This window comes from Pelobates fuscus, chromosome 7 (assembly GCF_036172605.1).
Source record: "Pelobates fuscus isolate aPelFus1 chromosome 7, aPelFus1.pri, whole genome shotgun sequence".
NCBI classification, from domain to species: domain Eukaryota; kingdom Metazoa; phylum Chordata; class Amphibia; order Anura; family Pelobatidae; genus Pelobates; species Pelobates fuscus.
In genome coordinates this window covers 30,601,585-30,623,375 of record NC_086323.1, presented here as the reverse complement: position 1 = coordinate 30,623,375, position 21,791 = coordinate 30,601,585, and the positions used below count along the sequence as shown (strand labels likewise).

At 41.6% G+C, this 21,791-nt stretch overlaps 1 protein-coding gene across 2 annotated transcripts in view; it reads left to right on the top strand.

The window, feature by feature from the left end:
• The window catches only part of JAK1 (Janus kinase 1), an 87,043-nt gene that overhangs the window by 44,179 nt on the left and 21,073 nt on the right, over nucleotides 1–21,791 (top strand). For both annotated transcript variants that reach the window (XM_063427877.1, XM_063427879.1), the window contains exons 4-11: nucleotides 1,134–1,257; nucleotides 4,384–4,537; nucleotides 10,123–10,286; nucleotides 13,602–13,938; nucleotides 15,593–15,775; nucleotides 15,952–16,109; nucleotides 18,977–19,100; nucleotides 19,214–19,403. In XM_063427877.1, coding sequence (XP_063283947.1) covers nucleotides 1,134–1,257; nucleotides 4,384–4,537; nucleotides 10,123–10,286; nucleotides 13,602–13,938; nucleotides 15,593–15,775; nucleotides 15,952–16,109; nucleotides 18,977–19,100; nucleotides 19,214–19,403 — 1,434 coding nt within the window. The remainder of the gene's footprint in view (nucleotides 1–1,133; nucleotides 1,258–4,383; nucleotides 4,538–10,122; nucleotides 10,287–13,601; nucleotides 13,939–15,592; nucleotides 15,776–15,951; nucleotides 16,110–18,976; nucleotides 19,101–19,213; nucleotides 19,404–21,791) is intronic.

Here is a 21,791-nt window from a genome sequence, read left to right as displayed (position 1 = left end):
TCTGGTACACAGAAATCAGTAAGCCGGCAAACAGAACAATACAGGGATTAAGAGATAAACGGGGTCAGAAACAAAGCCAAGGTCAAGTACGAAGAATCACAACTGAACACAACAAGCGCTAAAGGGAACTGAAACAGAAACCACGATAGGGCAAGGTACTAAGGGAAAAGGTGAGTATAAATACCCTAGATTTCAATTTGATTGGCCCCTGTCATATCCACGCCCCCAAAACGTGAGTGTATGGGGAATGTGGCATGACAGGGGCCAAAGGGAGACCGTTTCATATTTCGGCTCCCACTGTCCCTTTAAGAGCGCGCCCGAGACACGCGGCACGCTCTTAGAGTAAGGCGGGACACGTGACCGCCTCTCGCGGTCACTGCCCGCCTTTCTGGTATTGCCGTCGGATGAGCCTCGCGCGGCTCATGCAAAAGCAGGACCGCGCGCAGCGAGAACAGAGGACCCTGGCCGGCCCCTGGAGAGGGTAAGTACCGCTACAAATACAAAGATGATTTGGGAGTTAAAGAACAATTATTAATTGGATGTTTGATCAGTTGTGTCATTTAGCAGAGAATTGGCAGAGCAACCTCAAAGGCATTATCTATACACCATAACTGATTAATTAAAGGACCACTATAGTGCCAGGAAAACATACTCCTAGGGGGAGGAAGGGGTTAATCCCTTACCTTTTTTCCAGCGCCGGGGACTCTCCTCCTCCTTTCCCGTCATCGGCTGAATGCGCATGCGCGGTACGAGCGCGCGCATTCAGCCAGTCTCATAGGAAAGCATTCTCAAACTCTAAAACTGCTTTGTTTACAGCCGAAAGGGTTAATCCTAAAGGGACCTGGCACCCATACCACTTCATTAAGCTGAATTTGTCTGGGTCCCTATAGTGGTCCTTTAAGCTAAAGTTGTTTGGTGGGTATCGTGTCCCTTGAAATGTTTGTCTTGCTTATTGTACAGCACTGTCGAATATGTTGCTGCAATACAAATTCTAATGTGTGTGTGTGTATATAGGATGGATAGTTTCACCTTTTTGAAAATGAAGACAATGGTTTTTACATTATTGAATGACAGGTGTGCCCATGTCATAAATGACAGAATACATATGTGATTTGTATTTGTTTATTTTTAAGATATATCTCCTTTGTGCCACAATCTCTTTGCCTTGTACAACGAAAAAGATAACCTCTGGTATGCACCAAATCACACTTTCAAGATTGATGCCAACACCTGTCTCAAACTTTATTACCGTGTCAGGTATGTATGTTTTTTTTTTCTTTGTTGTTTTTCTAATAGAATCAGCAATATGTATGTTGCACCCCCGCTCCCTTTCCGAGCACAATAAGCACTACAGCCCCCAGTAATTCTTTTGGTTTAAAGAGTGCCCCCTTTCCCCTGGTGTGTAGAATCCTGGTTTTATTTACAGAGCTAAGCCGAGCCATGCAGTACTGCTCTCATTGACTGAGAGTGTTAGCGGAGCGCTCTCTCAGGCAATGAGCGTGGTCCTAGGCTTAGCTAAATATAATAATCCGGCTTCTTCGGCAAGAGACTAAATGCGAGCTTACTACAGGTAAACCCTGTTACATTGGCAACTGAAACGTTTTGACAAATTACACTGGGACAGTGCACTTCTGGCACCAAAACCTCTGCAATGCATTGTGTGCCCTGGTTGTGCCAGGACTAAACTGGATTGTGATTGCAATTACATTTTCAAGATACAGTTAAAAAGAAAACCCAGACCATTTAATGAAAAAGGTCAGTGCAAGTTATAGGTGATTTTTACATCAGCAAATAGATGGTGTTATAGTGTTCAATTGTTACTAATTGATTAATAACATTACTTTACCACAACTTTTAAAAAGACACATCGATTATCTGCTACAATAAAGTTGTGCGCGTGTGTAAGTTATGCTTGTTAGTGAATGGTCTCCAACTTTGATTACTTTCTGTCAACTGGGAATCTGCTCATTAATTTGACTTGTTGGAATCCTGATTTTTTTCATTTATTGTTGGGTCCCCAATAAAAGGAGCAGAATGATAGGAAACCTAAAATATTTTTATGATGCGATTCTCCTGGCAGAGCTGCAGATTGTGAATTGAAATATCTAAATCCCTATGTATATATTATTGTATACTTTAAACTTGTTCCTGCCTGTATATTTCACTGGGTGCATGAAGTGGCTGAAATTTCCTTGTGATGTCAACAGTCAGGATAGTCCTGTTTCACTGATGATACTTGGCATAGCACTTCTAGTACTAAATATAACTCTAGGAACAGATGTGTGAGCACTTTTTGTTCCATTAAAGAAACACTATACTAATACAAACGTGCATTCCAGACACTGTGGTTTTGAAATCACAGTTTAGGCCCTCCGCCCGCCTCTCCTTAGTTTAAAAAAGGTGCTAAAATCACCATTGTTTCGTAAGTTGAGTGGGTCTTGTCCTTGGCTGAGATCATTAAATCCGATCTCTGCCAATCCAATGTTTTCCCATAGGAAAGCATTGGGAGGCCATTGCGCATGTGCGGCAAAACCCACCAATCAGCATCTCCTCATAGAGGTGTATTAAATCAATGCATCTCTTTGAAGAACGCTCAGCGTCTCCTTGCAGGGCGTGGAGACATTGAACGTCAGCGCTGCCTACTGTGTTAGTGACTACAAAAGGCAGTGATTATATTGTTCTGGAGACTATAGTGTCTCTTTAATTTTTTTATTTATTTTTAATATATTGATTTGATATTGACCTTCTTTGAGAAAGCATTACTTTATCTGGCTGAGTAGCCATATTGGATCAGATTTTCTATTGCTGCAGGTTGACACAGGACAATCACAGCAAGTTAGGTTCAGCATTATTAACAAGGAGATTTAAGTTGGAATTCTCGTCTTCTAACAAAGCTGTTAGTGTCTCTGGATGTGGATGTTTTTAGTGGATTTAATTTATGACTGCGTCCACATTCCATCAATTGTGCGGACAACCTTTTGAATTCTGGGTTTTTCTCTTTTGGCTGAGCTTCACCTAATGGATGTTTTAAAAGGTTCAACAGTGGTGGGCAGGTCTAAAGGAAACAGGAACAGAGCCACCAGCTCCAGACTTGAATACAGTAAGATTTCTATATTTAGGGAGGCATGAAGGGCTCAGGGTGGCTAGATGGTGGTTTTAACCCTATAGGATCAGGAGTACATATAGTGCTCCTTTATTGTATTATTATGTGTGCAACATAACAATTTGTATCAATATTGATCATTCCTGTTGAATGTATGTTTTGTGTACGGACTCCTTCCATTTTATTAAAAACTACAAAACAAATATAACGCAGCAAGATAGTTCTGAGAAATAGAGCATCTCAGGCAGGAGTTCCATTAGTCTTCTGGGATCTATATCATCTATTATAAACCTGGTGAAGTTACCCAATTACCCATCTGGGTTACTCCAGCTTGTTTCCTCTTTTTGAGCAAACAGTGGACCTTAAACTGATTCCAGCCTGAAGGTGACATGTTATTTGAATTTCATAAAGGGCTACATCTCCCCTTTGATTCCTCTCATCTTTCAGATCCTCCAGAAGATCATTTAGAAGCAGATATAGGTGTTTGGTGGTCAATTCTCACTGGCCCAGGAGATATTTGTGAACTTCCTTTCTTGTGGACTCTGAAGACAGATTGTACAGATGCCTTCAAATTTATTAAACACAAAGCATAAAATGTCATAAGAAAACCGTGCCCCCAACCAGTGGCGGATCCGGGGGGAGGGGGAGGGAGCAACGGAGCAATTGCAACACTGCCCCCATACACACACACTGCCCAACAAACACTGCCCCCCATACACACACTCCTCCAAACACACATACAGTGCCCCCCCTACACACACTGCCCCAAATACACACAGACTGCAAGCCTCACACACTGCACCGCTCACACACACACTGCCCCCCACATACACTGCCCCCTAACACACACACTGCAACCCTGACATACAATGTCGCTCACACACACACACAATGCACCCCTAACACATACCACTGCTCCTATGCCCTATATCCCAGCAGAGCCCAGGTAAGTTGTCAAACTGTTCTTAAATGGTTTGACTACTTACTCTGGGATGGGATCCTGGCACTACTGGCACCATAACTACTACACTGAGCTGAAGTGATTATTGTGCCTGGATTATTTTAAAAAAAAATAATCTACAAGTGCCCCTCCCGAGATCAGGCTCTGGATCCGCCACTGCCCCAACACAAAATCAAACACTGTAAGCAACTCACTCACTCAGTCCCCAAATCTGGAGGGGGAGCATGGTAGAGAGTGGTAACTTACCAGATATCAGTTGCTGAAATAAGTTTATTTAACTCGTATAAGCTTAATTTACAGAATTTTAATATATTTTTAGGTTCATCTTTACCAACTGGCATGGAACCAATGAAAATGAGTCATCTATTTGGAGATATTATCCCAAAAAACAGAGAGAGGATTATGAGAAGAAACAGGGGCAGGAAGGAACACCTCTTCTAGATGCTAGTTCTCTGGACTATTTGTTTTCACAGGTAAAACATATGGATGCTGGCAGTAAATGGGTTTTGTTTAGATTTTCTTAAAAAGGGAAGCATCTATCTTTTCAGTGCTATTTGGACAAATTATGTCACAAAAGACACACATAGCAAAGAAAAAAAAGGATGGGGGGCACACACAAAACATACATTCAACAGGAATGATCAATATTGATACAAATTGTTATGTTGCACACATAATAATACAATAAAGGAGCACTATATGTACTCCGGATCCTATAGGGTTAAAACCACCATCTAGCCACCCTGAGCCCTTCATGCCTCCCTAAATATAGAAATCTTACTGTATTCAAGTCTGGAGCTGGTGGCTCTGTTCCTGTTTCCTTTAGACCTGCCCACCACTGTCTGCTGACATCAGAAGTGGTGGCCTGATCCAATCACCATGCTTCCCCATAGGACTGGCTGAGACTGACAAAGAGGCAGACCAGGGGCAGAGCCAGCATGATTCAAACACAGCCCTGGCCAATCAGCATCTCCTCATAGAAATTAATTGAATCAATGAATCTCAATGAGGAAAGTTCAGTGTCTGCATGCAGAGGGTGAAGACACTAAATGTTTGGATGCATTTTAGGCAGCCATGACCCAGGAAGGATCTCTAACAGCCATCTGAGGAGTGGCCAGTGAAGTTATCACTAGGCTGTAATGTAAACACTGCATTTTCTCTGAAAAGAACGTGTTTACAGCAAAAAGCCTAAAGGGAATGATTCTACTCACCAGAACAAATTCAATAAGCTGTAGTTGTTCTGGTGACTATAGTGTAACTTTAAATCAATTTTGTTGATTAATATGATACTTCTTAGGCATTATATTAAAATGGTAAACTCTATATTTCATAAAAAAGAAATATTGTTAAATAAGAATTATAAACAATGTGACAAAAAAATAAATCTGCAGTGAAACAACAATTCTTACTGCACAAATACAAAATAAACTAGCTACTTACTGCATATTAGAGCAGACTTGACACACAATTCCTCAGCCGTGTAAACCCCTTCTAATAAATAGATGGGAGATTTATCCGTTGAATAGAAATTAATCTCCAATCCTTCCTGTATGCATACGTCCAGCTCAGGTTTCTTGACTATAGTGTCCCTTTAATAATCTTATCAGGGTACTTAAATTCACCTATCTCAACAAACTAATATGGGGCTTAAGTTCCATCATATGGTCATATTGTGTTAAGCCCACTACTACTTCACAGTACCTCAATATCGGTGGGCCCTACACTAACTCCAAATGTGTGAGACAAATTAAATAGTGCTAAGGCACGAATATAAGGTCATGGCTTTTGCAGGTGACCTCCTGTTTACAATATCACACCCACTTTGCACAATACCAGCCATTATAAAAGAAATGGACACCTACAGTAAGATCTCTAATTTTCAAGCAAACATAACAAAATGTGACCTAATGCCCATATTCACCTCGAAAGACCTAGACACCCAACTACAGGAGAGTTTCCACTTCACGTCGGCGGCAGACTCCATCAAATATCTAGGAGTCCTAGTCCCAACCAAACTGCATCAAATCTACAACCTAAACTTTCTCCCCTTACTGACCGAAATCACCAAGGACCTACAAAGCTGGAACAAACCCTGCTTTGGATGGTTCTGTAGAATCAACATCATAAAAATGAATGTTCTACCTCGACTACTCTATGTTCTCCAAACTCTGCCAATACTGTTACCCCAAAGTTTCCTCACGAAAGTTAAATCAGTACTTACGAATTTCATTTGGTCCAAAGCCCACCCGAGAATAGCCTACACCACACTGATTAAAAACAGAGATAACGGAGGGTTAAATCTGCCCGACATCGCTGCCTATCACAAGGCAATTCATCTATGCACAATATGCGAATGGACCAAAACCACAGTGCCAACACTTCACTGGGTCCAACTAGAAAATGCATTCTCTGGCACCCCCTTAGAGATTCACCCTTGGCTACCCAAAACACGTCTGACCTCACATTCATACATCACCACCCACCCTACAATTAAAGCTACATTACAGACATGGCACAAATTGACAAAAACTGCGTCAATATCGCCATTTCCTTCCCCACTATACCCAATCACAAACAACCCAGACTTCCAAAGGGGAGACTCTGGTTCAACCTTTAACACTTACCATGGAGGCAAAACACTACTGCTGCGTGACGTGATTATAGGATACAAACTAAAAACTCTACAACAGCTGACACCAGGTGAATCCCCGACTTGGACCCAAAGACTGCATTATAACCAATTATCTCACTTTATCACGAAACAGGCATTCGTTCCTAAGGGGACTAGATCATTGACACAGTTTGAACAACTATTCTTGGAACACCAGCACACACAAAAGATCTTATCTATCATGTACAAAGGGATTAGGGACGCACAAGACGTAACACCTCTCAAATGTATCCTCAAGTGGACAGACGAACTAAAATTAGGCTATACACAACAACGGAAACTGATATTCCAAACAATTCACAAGTCGACTACATCCACCCTGGCCCAAGAAAGTAACTATAAGCGTGTCACACGCTGGCACTTCACACCAGTTGAAACTACAGCATATATACACTTTAGAAAAAGCGAATGCTGGAAGTGCCAGCACAAAGAGGCGAACCATGCACATATTTGGTTTGTTTGCCAATTATGGCAAAGTTTTGGGGTAGAATCCACACACTCATCCAACTGATTATGAGAGTCCACATCACGCTTGCACCTCAACACTTCATATTCCTATTACCACCACCGGGCTTACGCAAGGAACACACCATCCTCTTCAGACACTTAGTCATGGCAGCCACACAACTCATTCCCAAGTATTGGAAGCAGGCACAAGCACCATCCATTAGAGAGTGGATTCTCAAAGTAGAGGATACCAAACAATTGGAAGGGATGTCATACGCCATATACAAGAATTATAATTTTTTCTTGTACTTTGTTATTCTATGCTACTGTTTGTTACTATTTCATGATAACACTTTGTATTATTTCAATGCTGTGTAAAGTTGACATCTAACTTTGTTGTATGCTATAAACACTGTGTTGTAAATGACAAAACAATAAAAATTTTAATTAAAAATAAAAATAAAATAGTGCTAAATAAGCTAAAGTGTATTAGGTAAATCTATTGTAAGACCAATATATAAATATAGGCTAAATGGGTGGGCATGGTGTAATAGCTTTATCATGGTGTAATATCTTTCTAGAGCAATTGGTGGTGACTAGTTTGGGGAGTAGGATTGGTAGAATTGGCTAGAACAGTAAATGCAGCGATTGGTAGGCACTTGGAGTATAGAGAGTCATTACAGGAAGCAAACTGATCTTTGCAAGATGTGAGCTGGAAGCGAACGGTTTCTGTAGACTCTCAGAAGTGAAACAAAGTATAATAATGTTATAGACAGAACTACAGCCAGACTGATTTACATGTATTGTGCATGTCTATCTGTCCTGCAGACACTCTCTCTTGGCTCAACTCACATTGTTCAGTATGAGTATGAAAGAGACAGAAGCCAGTCCAGGAACACAGTGTGGAGGTTATGGCACATAGCTGCTAAACATGTTTCCCCTTTGTACCAAACCTACCATAGTTTTGAACATAGAAAGAATACCAATGAAATTAAATAAATTAGCATAAATTACGTTGAACCAAACACAGTAAAGACTAGTCACTGACAGTGCAATACCTCCCAATGTTAGTTTTTAACCAAATTTAACTTATTGGGCTTGTCACAAAAAGCCATTTCTGTTCTTTCAATCAAATTTGCACTACCGTTAGGCTGCAGTTAAAATCAGGTAAATCTCTATGTAACTTTGTGTTTGGTTATTCACAAACCGCAGAATTGCAAGTAAAACCCTTACAATTGTCTGTTCGCATTAACTGGATACAGACCAGGGAACTGTAATTTGCACCCTAACCCCAAAACACCCTAATACTTAACCAATACCTCTAAACCTTCTCCTGCTTTAATACTTCCCTTAATTCAATCTGATCCTCGTCTTTCCCTTCCTCCTAATCTGTTCTTCTTTTCTTCTTTTTCAATCCTTTTCTCCTAAAATACATAAAACAAAGTAGGAGTGATGGTGGCGGGATATTATGCAAAGACCCTTTGCTGGTGACAAAGCCGCTTTAAACATTATTTTATATATGAAGGGAGCCTAATTGAGGTTTTAACATTGCATTTATTTTAGGAATCCTACAATCACATTGCCCACATAAAGTGCTATAATCATTCTTGAGTTAATAAGCCGTGGGATCTTCGAAATCTTCCTGTGTTTGTGATATGCCCATTAGCATTAGACCCAGACTGGGACGTTGCTATGTGTAGAAAAAAAAATGTATTTAAAACTTCTAAATACATCTTATATATAGGGAATGTGATTCTGGTATCCATTATTTTGACCCTTATCAGTTACAGCTATGACATTCTTGCTCATGTTATGGATTGTGGGGTTCAGATTGAGGTGGAGGGACTACAATTCCTGGAATTTTGTGTAATGTTAGGCACCAGCTAGAGAGGGCCATGTGTAGATAGCCTTGTTCATTATAGCATGTTTAGCTCTGCAGATAGCCTTGTTCATTATAGCATGTTTAGCTCTGCAAGGCTTATTTTTCTTAGTACCAAAATTGTAGTAAAAAAAAAAAAAAAATAATAAAAAAAAAATAAAAATGTTATGTTACAGAAATGAGTTTGGACTAGTTTTCGAACTTTGCTTTAAAGTAGCTGCCAGTGTTATAAATAGTTATTTATAACCCTGAAATGTTGGGCAGTACCCTATGCCTACTTTGCCCCCTCTGTTCTGTTAACTTCCCTTTAATTCACTGGTTACATGGCTGCTCACCACTGCCCTCCGTTGAGAAATTCTCGTTCCTAATAATCACTTGGCCAATTTGATGCTTCTCACAGAGATTCATTGAGACTTGGTTAATGCTTTAAGCATTTGACATGTTACTTTAATCACAGCTTGTCGTTCAGTTCCCAACAATTTACAGGTTTACTTACTAATGTAAAATGTCAAGATAAATTCAACGTGAATTTCAAATTTAAGGCATTAATAGTCAAACTGAAAGTTCGATCTTAAATTTGGAATTCACCTTGAATTCTCACTTTAGAGAATAACCTTAACAGGGTTTATTGAATAAGCATAACTGACTATATCATAGGCTAATCTTTCTGGGTTTTCATCCACCGCGTATCACTGTTTGATTGATTTTTAGTACGTTTTACCCTGTTCTACATTCTTGGAAACAAGTTCTTATGAGGTATTGCTTTTCTCATCATATGTGAGTCTTTTCATGCCAATTTGTTGATAAAGAAATCAAAACTCACTCTAACTTATGAGTGATTTGGGAAAACTTGTGACTCACCTGAACTTGACAATGGTGCCAGGGAGCAAAGTCTTGATGTGTCAATGCTGCAGCTAAGATAGGACTTAAAATAGAAAATGTGGTTTCCTGGTTGCTTAATATTACCCATGGCTACCACTTGTGTTTCCTCTTATCGTAAACTGTGCATGTTTTAAAGGCATGTAGTCTAAAACAAATGTTTCTGTTCTTGTTTCCTTTAGGGTCAGTATGAGTTGGTGAAGTGTCTCGCACCAGTCAGAGATCCAAATACTGATCAAGAACTTCATGACATAGAGAACGAGTGTCTGGGAATGGCTGTTTTGGCGATATCTCATTTGGCTATCAAGAGAAAAATGCCACTTCCTGAACTACCCAGGGACATAAGGTTAATGCAGTAGGAGTTGGATGTACCTGCTAGGAGGAATATAATTACAATTGCAGCACAAGCACTGACTGCAGTTTCTGTAATGAAGAGCAGGAGAACCACTTGTAGGAGGGTTCTTTGGCTCTCCCTTGTCGTGTAATCCTCTACATATCCATCTATATCGCAAAAACTGATTGACCGGTTGTGTGGGTGAACTGTATCTTTTGTACGGGTTTACTATATAATCTATACATTAGATTGCAATTTTGAATGCACTTTAATCCAGCTCTTTCTTGGCACAGATTTATCTGTACCATAATAGGGACTCTTTAGATGTGCATATAATTACCGTATATACTCGAGTATAAGCCGACCCGAATATAAGCCGAGGCCCCTAATTTTACCCCAAAAAACTGGGAAAACTTATTGACTCGAGTATAAGACTAGGGTGGGAAATGCAGCAGCTGCTGGTAAATTTCTAAATAAAATTAGATCCTTAAAAAATTATATTAATTGAATATTTATTTACAGTGTGTGTATATAATGAATGCAGTGTGTGTATGAGAATACAGTGTGTGTATGAGAATGCAGTGTGTGTGTGTGTATGAGAATGCAGTGTGTGTGTGTGTATGAGAATGCAGTGTGTGTGTGTGTATGAGAATGCAGTGTGTGTGTATGAGAATGCAGTGTGTGTGTATGAGAATGCAGTGTGTGTGTATGAGAATGCAGTGTGTGTATGAATGCAGTGTGTGTATATGAATGCCGTGTGTGTGTATGAAAATGCTGTGTATGAGTGCAGTGTGTGTGTATGAGTGCAGTGTGTGTATGAGTGCAGTGTGTGTGTATGAGTGCAGTGTGTATGAATGCAGTGCGTGTGTATGAATGCAGTGCGTGTGTATGAATGCAGTGCGTGTGTGTATGAATGCAGTGTGTGTGTGTGCATGAATGCAGTGTGTGTGTGCATGAATGCAGTGTGTGTGTGCATGAATGCAGTGTGTGTGTGCATGAATGCAGTGTGTGTGTGTGCATGAATGCAGTGTGTGTGTGTGCATGAATGCAGTGTGTGTGTGCATGAGTGCAGTGTGTGTGTGCATGAGTGCAGTGTGTGTGCATGAGTGCAGTGTGTGTGTATGAATGCAGTATGTGTGTATGAATGCAGTGTGTGTATGTGTGTGTGTAATGCAGAGTGTGATGCAGAGCCTTGGTGGGGGGTGGGCATTTTTATTTTTTAATTATTATTTTAATATTTTTTTTGTTTCATTACATTTTTTTATTATTATTATTTTTGTATTTTATTATTATTTTTTATTTTATTATTATTTTTATTTTATTATTTTTATTTTTTTATTATTATTAATATATATATACACATTTTTTCGGCCCCCCTCCCTGCTTGCTAGCTGGCCAGGGAGGGGGGCTCTCCTTCCCTGGTGGTCCAGTGGATGGGCACTGTGTAGGAGGGGGCTGTGGGGGCTGCAGAGAGATGTTACTTACCTTTCCTGCAGCTCCTGTCAGCTCTCTCCTCCTCTGCCGGTCCGTTCAGCACCTCGGTCAGCTCCCAGTGTAAATCTCTCGCGAGATTTACACTGTGAGCTGACAGAAGAGCTGAACGGACCGGCAGAGGAGGAGAGAGCTGACAGGAGCTGCAGGAAAGGTAAGTAACATCTCTCTGCAGCCCCCACAGCCCCCTGTCTGTATTATGGCAATGCAAATTGCCATAATACAGACAATTGACTCGAGTATAAGCCGAGTTGGGGTTTTTCAGCACAAAAAATGTGCTGAAAAACTCGGCTTATACTCGAGTATATACGGTAATGCAAAAAATGACTGAAGTATGTGTTCTCACAGAACTGTTCCTCCCTCCATGTGGGAAAGGATTGAAGTATGCTGCTCTATGTTTCCATTTAATCCTGTTTTGCTGAGCTGCCAGCGTTTGACTGTTTTTATTTGCGAGCTATATTGACCTGATTATTCGAATGGCCCAGTACCAGATGGAGCAAAACCACCCAGCTGCATTTGAGGCATTCCGACCTCAAAACCCGGGCATTGCTCATAATATTTAACAATGTCCGAACTTTGCCATTTAGGACCCTGAATTTGGATTAGAGTTCAACCAGACGGCTAAAATCCTGGTCTGGAGGCTTCAAGTCCACCCCTGATTTTAAATAGACCCCCATATTCCTATACTTGGAGGTATTTTACCTCCGGTGGGGGCATATCTACTAACTTTGGGGACACTTCCCCTGATAGTTGTTATTTTTAGGGCCCCACTGCCGCCAGGGGGAGTAGATTAGGCCATCTGGACGAAACCTGGTGTTTAGTGAATAACCATATGAGAATTTTATATAAAAAGAAGGCATTTTGGCAAAATTTACTGTTACTAATGGCTAGAATGTTTATAAATGTACTAACATTTTAAAAAGGTGTGTCCTTCCCTATATGATTAACCCCTTAAGGACACATGACATGTGTGACATGTCACGATTCCCTTTTATTCCAGAAGTTTGGTCCTTAAGGGGTTAAAGGACCACTATAGTAACCCAGACCACTTCAGCTCAATGAAGTGGTCGGGGTGCCAGGTCCCCCTAGTTTTAACCCTGCAGCTGTAAGCTTAGCAGTTTCAGAGAAACTGCTATGTTTACATTGCATGGTTAAGCCAGCCTCTAGTGGCTGTCTCCCTGACAGGCAATAGAGGCGCTTCTGCGATCCTCAATGTGAAAATCGCATTGAGCACGCTGCACGTCCATACGAAAGCATTGAGTAATCCTCTGGCCGTGCATGCACATTCGGCTCTACTCGGGAACTGACATCGGCAGGGGGAGGAGAGGTCACCAGCGCCGAGGGAGCTCGTCGCTGGATAAAGGTAAGTGGCAGAAGGGGATTTTAACCCCTTCAGAACAGTGGGTGGGGTGACCTAATAACCCTATAGTGCCAGGAACACAAGTTTGTTTTTCTGGCACTATAGTGGTCTTTTAAATTGAAAGCGATACACCATATTTCTAAAACTCTAAACAAAATATGTTTAAGTAATTTGCTTCATGTTAAAATACTTTAAATGTTCTACACTGCAATAAAGCTTTGTTTTTCATGGTCCTCTCCTGACACCCTTGAGGCTTTCTTGGCATCTGCTTTACGTGCTGCTTAATTCTTACAGGTCTGCCAGTCACAGACAGACATAATTTGTTTGGACCCATGATGTTGCGATTGGGTGGAGGGCTAAGCTATTAAATGTTAGAACGCATTTAAAATCATGGGAATTGATGCGCATTCTTGATATTTGTAATCCACAAGTTTTCTTAAAGATATAACTGGTATTTATTTATTTATTTTTTTTAGTTACAAGAAATACATTCCGGAAACCTTGAATAAAACTATCAAGCAGAGAAACGTATTAACACAAATTCGAATAAATAATGTTTTCAAAGATTTTCTGAAAGAATTTAACAACAAAACTATTTGTGACAGTAGCGTCTCCCTACACGACCTGAAAGTTAAATACTTGTCAACCCTGGAAACGCTAACGAAAAACTACGGAGCAGAGATTTTTGCGTCAAGTTATCTAAAGGTTTTATTGGAAGGTGAACAAAATGGTTTCAATGCTGGCCACAGTATGTCGGAGTACGAAGTTATGGTGACTGGAAACACTGGAATACAGTGGAGAGAAAAGCCAACTGTAAGTTCTAATTCGTGAAAATAAAAGGGGGCACAAATGTTTGCCTTTTTATGCAGCTATAACCTAGGTGCCTGGCGTGTCCCTTAAAAGACAACACATGAGGAGGTGTTTTTTTTAGCTTTACTATATAGAAGCTGACCTTCCTAATCGAGCATTTTTTTTTTCTCTCGTTATTGTATTTACTTCCAGAATCTACTCTGTTTTCGTAGGAAAGTTCACATGTTGCATACAGTAGTACTACTGTGTGTATTTAACCCATACAGAGCCAGTAAGTAGAATGGTAGTGTAGTATGCTACTTGTCCCTCTGGCACTCATCTGCAAATAAACAGATTGAGTCGTTTTACTAAGACTTTTTTTTTTTTTAAGGAAAAGCTTTAGATTCTATTAATCCCAAAACAAAAAGAAAGAACTGGAATGTTCGCCAACATATGCATTTTTAAATGGTGTCACATGTTCTCATTAGGCAGAACCCTTCATGTTTGGTTTTCCTTTTTTTGAATTTATTTATTTAATTTTTTTGAATTCTTTATTTTTGGTGCATAGATGATACAAACACGTGGGGGCACCCTCAGGGCACTATAGTGCCAGGAAAACCGCTTTGTTTTCCTGACACTATAGTGATCCTTTAAGGCTAATAGTTCCCCCTGCAGTAACCATGCTACAATCCCCATTCACCCTATGCCTTGTATCGGTAGAGCTCAGGCCCTGCCAATACTGGAGCGTGCCAGGCTTTGAGGCCCAGGTGAGAGGCAGTGCGTTGCGGCGACCAGGACCAGGGCTCTCCATGGCTTAGCAGGCTTGGTGCGTGGTTGTGGCTTGCTCCATGTCGGTTCCCGCCTCCGTGCCACTTTTCGTTTCATGGAGCTCTGCTGCTTGCGCTTCCACCATGTTGTAGCCTTCACCGTAATCACCTTTTCTGTCTCTGATGGGGATCTGGAGCTTGTTGTCATTCCGGTGGGGTATGCTGTGCATCACAATAGGGTTGCCTGCTAATCAACTGCTTCCAGAATTCGTCAAAGTGCCTCTCTGATGGTAGGTAAACATGCGGTTTCCGACATTTTGTTTGTGTCGCCGTAATGTTGGATGGCTTGGATGACTCTGATCTGCCTGTCTGCAAGCACTGGGCTGCCTCCCAGGAGTGGACCGGGATCACCCCCACCGGTTCAAGGGGGGAGGAAACAGGGGTCTCGCTGGCAAGTAGTTCCCTCTGGGCTGGGTTACCAGACCACATCAGCAGAGCGGAGAAAGGGAGACTTTCTGCAGCGTGTCGACTGTCGCCAAGTGTGTAAAGTAGGTCAGCGGGTTGCCGCATCGCAGAATCTGTATTTTTTTTTTCCATAGATTGCGTTTGTACATACGTTGTAGGGCAAATTAGTAGAGGAGCTCACTTAACATGCGACTCTCCTCCATGACAGTCAGACCCCGCTCCCCTTGGTTTTCCATTCAAATGTAACAAATTATGGCCGTTATGTTTAGCTTGTGTGGCACATTCACCGTTTGTATCACCACCCTTCTCGGGTCCCAATTTCTCTGTTTAGGATTAAACTGGTTTGGATACATGCTTGTGTTAATAACCGATTTTTTTTTTTTTTTTTTTTTTTTTTATTATTTGGTGCGAATTTTAAATTGTGGCAACCTTGTTATTTATTGTAGTGCCTTGCACCGGAGAAAGAGAAGAAACCAAAGAGGAAAAAAGGTGATGGCAAGAATAGAAGATCAGAAGAACAGATGAAACAGAAAGACCAATGGATCAGCTTCTGCTATTTCCCTGAAATAACACACATTGTCATCAAGGAAGACACCGTCGTTATTTACAGTCAGGACAACAAACGCATGGTGAGTGCCCCTTCTGTCAGTATATATTATGTAGTATCTGGTTGTTCTCTCTAAATCGCCCTGTTTTTCATCAAACTAGATCCTCTCAGTGACATTCAACAACCTTCTCTCTGAGAAGGTGTGCGTGATACACCTGTTCGTTAATTCCAATGGTTTTATTGTTCTTTTTCATGCAGGATTTAAAGCTTCTCTCACCAGAGCAGGCACTTTCCTTCACTGCTTTAGTGGACGGGTACTTTAGACTTACTGCAGATGCTCATCACTATCTGTGCACTGATGTTGCCCCTCCTCTGATTGTAGAAAACATCAAGAATGGATGTCATGGACCTATATGGTAGGAAAAGAAATTGCTTGTACATAACATGATATAGTAATTTAAAAAAAAAAAAGTCATGCTTGGTATTCACATAAATCAGGATTTTTAGTTCATGTGGATTACATTTGCAGTCTAGTCATACAGGATCAAACCACTTGTCTTTCCAAATATTCAGATTTTGAATCCAAATAAAAAGTGTATATTAGTTGCCCTTTCCTTTCTGCACTCGTATGCTGGCTGAGTAGCGTTCCATGTCCTGGAATTCAGGCATGGAACAGTTTGGATGATAATTCTGTGGTTACAATTCTTAAGGTGAAACAATCGGTAGGAACTTTTTTGTTGGTCTCTGCTGTGATTGTTCCACTTTAGGAATTTTCACACAACTACGTTAAATAACCTCAGTATAATTGGCAATATCTGTGGGGGTGCAAGTGCATGTCTGATTTTGCTCATCAAACAGCGCAACCGTGATAAAGTATCTGTCACCTGACGTCTCCACTGAACAGATCAGTTTAAAGTGGTAATATTTCTTTTTGAGAATATTTTCAATGTTACAGTTTGACATTTCTAAATGATATCCGTTTCATTAAAGCGGCACTGTCATGGCCGAATCCCGTTTTTTTTTTTTTTACCGCCCTCCCCCCATCCACTACATCTAACTGACCCCCTAGTCACCCCCAAATGCCCATAAGCCCCCCATATTACCTCTTTTTAAATATTTTTCTGCCCCGATCTTTATTCAGGGCGCCGCCATCTTTGTGTGGGTAGATGAAGTCCCTGTGGGACACGTCATCTGCCCACACTAGTCAGACTGTGAGATTCCCGCACATGCCCAGTGAAAAACCTCGACATGCGAACGGGAATTTCATCCATTCACTCATCAGACAGACGAATGAATGAATAGAAAAATCAGACGAACAAACACTGAGTATCAGTATCAGTTTGTTCGTTCAGTTTGTTACAAGGGGGGAGCTACCGACTCGCAGCTCCCTCCTTGTAATATGTAAAGACAGAAGCGGCAGGGAGCAGTGCTCCCCGCCACAGGCTGCTCACTGCTTACTAGACATGCCCCTACTCGCAGTATAGCGAGTAGGGGCATAATTTACTAATACTAAGTAATTTTTACTTAGTATTAGTAAAGTTGGCTGAAAGACCAATTTAGGTCTTTCAGCCTTTTAGTAGATAGCTCCCTAATACCGTGGGAATTAGGGAGTTATCTACTAAGCGGCTGCAAGATGCAGCCACAGCACAAATAGGATCGGAGTTTCATTCATTCGAATGAAATTGTGATCCGAACAAAGTCCCGAATTGCATCCTAACACAAATGGAGAAACTCTTCTCATTCTGTTAGGATGCAATTCAGCAGTTTTGCCGGTGTTCTGTCTAAGTGACCGGATGTTCGGCAATACTGACAGGAAGCATTGTGGGAACAGGGAGGAATGCTAGGGATCATGGGAAAATTGCTCTGACCAGCGGAAATGAAGCACACGTTGCTCCTCCGCTGGTCAGAGCTGGTCAAGCGGTGGAAACCTCCATAAGGCAAAAAGTCCCTACTTTGTCTTATGATTTTAAAGAAAACTAAAGAAGACTGGAAGAAAAGAAGAACATATCCTGAGAGAGGGGGAGAAGAGGAAGAGATTTAGGAAAGGTAAGTTCGGCATGACAGTGCCGCTTTAAATCTATAATGGCTGTCTGAAAGCTGTCAACGTTACTCTACTACTCTGTTTTTGCAGCTGTTCTTTACAGAGTTGGTAATGCATGTCTTTGTCTAGTTTGGTTAATTATTGGCCTTTGTTTTGCATATTGCATTAAACCTGTTGAAATTTTACTTTAAAGAATGGATTTAAAAACCATGTCAATGCAAGGTGTGAAAAGAAAACAAGCCATTTTAAATTGGAAATCTTTGAACAAAGGTAGTAAGTGCTACCACTGTCTTAATATAAGCTGTAAATATTAAAGGGAAACTCTAGTGCCTGGAAAATAAACTTGTTTTTTCCTGGCACTGTAGCTTCCCCTTCTGTCAAAGCCCCCTCCTGCAGCACTGAAGTGGTTAATAACCCCTTTGGTCATTTACCTGGCTCAGCCCACGCTCACGCTCCTCCCTTGCCGACCTAATGCACATGCACAGCAATGGCAGCGCTCACATTAGGATCTCCCCATGGGAAAGCATTATTCCATGCTTTCCTATGGTGATTTCAGCGACGTTGGAGATCCTCATGCACAGCGTCGTTTAGATGACCCAAAGTCGTCTAAGAACCTGAAAGTCCCTCTAGTGGCTGTCTGGTAGACAGCCACTAGTGGAGGACTTAACCCCGCAAGGTAATTATGGCAGTTTATAAAAACTGCAATAATTACATGCTCAGGGTTAAGGTTGATGGGAGTTGGCACCCAGACAACTTCAATGAGCTGAAGTGGTCTGGGTGCCTACAGTGTCCCTTTAACCCTTTAAGGACACATGTCATGATTCCCTTTTATTCCAGAAGTTTGGTCCTTAAGGGGTTAAAGGAGTTATGTCAAAATGTGATTTTATTCGGCCAGCTTGTGCATTTTGTATTGTAGTTTAGAATTGTGTTGCTGGGAATTGACAAATTAATGTTTAGTATAGCAGTAAAACTACGTTCAGTGAAGTCCATGCTTCAATTTTCTGTTGCCTATTGCATGATACAGTGGTGCTTCATTGCCTGTCCCTTGTTGGACTCTGCTTGCCAATGTCTTGGAGATGACAGGTGTTTTTATAATAGAATTTGTGTGCCAGAATATACCAAGCTTCTCTTCTGTATTCCACTGACACCTGCTTGCGTCAGCTAGATACATCCGTGCCCGATTGCACTGTTTGTACTTTACTGCCACACATTTTAAATTGTGTATTATTCTCTCTATTTTAGCACTGAATATGCCGTAAATAAGATTAGGCAAGAGGGAAACGAAGAGGGCATGTTTGTGTTGCGCTGGAGCTGTACAGATTTTAATCATATCCTCATGACTGTGGCTTGTTCCAGATCTTCACAGGTAAGTTCTACATGACTGTAACAGAATGTAAGGACAGTGGGAATGACACTATCTCTGATGTTCTCTTTATTTATTATTAATATTTTTTTTATTTTTTTTTTACTAATTGGCAGCTCGAATCCAAAACTTTGAAACAGTATAAAAATTTTCCAATTGAGGTCAAAGTCGGCAAATATTGTTTACTTGGCTTAGACCAGGGTTTCGACTCGCTGAAGGATTTGCTGAAGCACCTGAAGGGGCAGGTTCTGCGCACAGATGATGTCAGTTTCACGCTAAAGAGATGCTGTCCACCAAAACCAAGAGGTGAATTAAAAGCTGCTCAATTGGAAAAGAAGCTAGGTTAAAAACAAGCAAATACTTGTCTGTGTTATTAAGTAATGCAATTACGTGACCCGACAGAGGAGGGATACAACTATGCTAAGAATATGTAAAGGCGTTTGCTATTATTCTGACAACTTGTCTTTTCTCTTTGCTTTTAAAAAGAACGACGTTCCAGATAGAATTGATCTTGCTCCGTTGAGTGATTTTATATGTTGATGTAAATGCAAATAAAAATGTATTTTGTTTCCAAGGTCTAAGGGTATAATAATACAATGTGTTCTCAGAGCATATTTGCATAAGTAACCATGGTGACTAAAATGCTCTTAGGTAAATTTAAAAACAAAACAATGACCTATTGCTGCAAGTGTAGCCTTGGCATTTTTCCTGGAGGCATGTCTTTGTTTATCAAGGGCTGCTAAACAACATATCATAATCTATGAATAATGTGTATGATGATATATGACGCCCTAATGTACGCTATAGGTCCATTGTCGGGGAGGTACAGCCAGTAAGGCACTTGATCGGCCAGGTTTGAGGTGAACCGATATCGGGTTTTTTGTTTTTGTGTTTATCAGCACTGCTGATTGAAACGCTAGGATCATTGGTAGTTTGGGAGTCCTCAAAACCAAATACCCATTCCCAAATAGGATATCCTTGGTACTGTTGCTGTACCCCTTCCTCAACCAGGCCTCTGCAGTCAGGGCCGGTGCCAGGATTTTTGGGTACATAGGCGAAGATGCATTTCCCCCCCCCCCTCTAAAATTAACATCTTCACCTATGTGCCTCCTAACCAGCCCCTCCCTCTTCCCCGTCCCTTAGTGTTCCTCTCCCCTCCCCCCTCCTTTCCCTGTCCCTTGGTTTTTCTCTCCCCTCCCCTCTCTGTCCCTTGGTGCACCCCCCACCCTCTTAGCGGTCACACTCCCCTTCCTGGTATGCCTCCTACCTGTCTTGTAGCGTTGCGGAGCAGACCCTCTACAGGAGCTTCAGTTTTCTGTAGCTGGCTGGACTGACAGGAAGTGCTCTCTCAGTGACCAGGTACAGGAAACAGAAGCTCCTGTACTGCGCTCCGCTCCGCCACGCTACACTCACTAACAGCCACACACACTCAATGACAAACACACAGACGTCACTGACAGACACAGACTCACTGATCTGACACACACTCATTCATTGACAGGCACACACTCAATCACAAACATAATCTCACTGATTTGACAGACACTCACAAACACACACTCATACACTGACAGACACACACATTCATACAATCATTCACAGACACACACATACACACATACACACACACTCACAGACAAACACATACACAGACACACACACAGAAACACTCACAGACAAACAGACACACACTCACAGACAAACACATACAGACACATACACACACTCACACATACACAGACACACACACTCACAGACAAACACATACAGACACACACTCACAAACAAACACACACAGACACATACACACACAGACACATACACACACAGACACATACACACACAGACACAGACACACACTCACACACACAGACACACACTCACAGACACACACTCACAGACACACACTCACAGACACACACTCACAGACACACACTCACAGACACACACTCACAGACACACACTCACAGACACACACTCACAGACACACACTCACAGACACACACTCACAGACACACACTCACAGACACACACTCACAGACACACACTCACAGACACACACTCACAGACACACACTCACAGACACACACTCACAGACACACACATACAGACACACACATACAGACACACACTCACAGACAAACACTCACAGACAAACACATACACACACACACATACACAGACACACACACTCACAGACAAACACATACAGACACACATATACAGACACACACTCACAGACAAACACATACACACACAAAGACAAACACATACACACACACACACACTGACAGACACATACACACACACACACACTCACAGACACTTTCAGACACACACTCACAGACACACACATACACAGCCACACACACACATACACAGCCACACACACACATACACAGCCACACACACACATACACAGCCACACACACACACACACACACACACACACACACACACACACACACTCACACATACACTTTCAGACACACACTCACAGACACACACACACACACACTCACACATACACTTTCAGACACACACACACTCACACATACACTTTCAGACACACACACATTAATAATAAATATCCACCCAGCCTCCCTACCTGGAGAGAGCTGGTGTGGATGTGTCCCTGGGGTCCAGTGGGGCTTCAGTGCAGCGAGCGGCAGCAGTTCTAATGAGAGGCGGCGA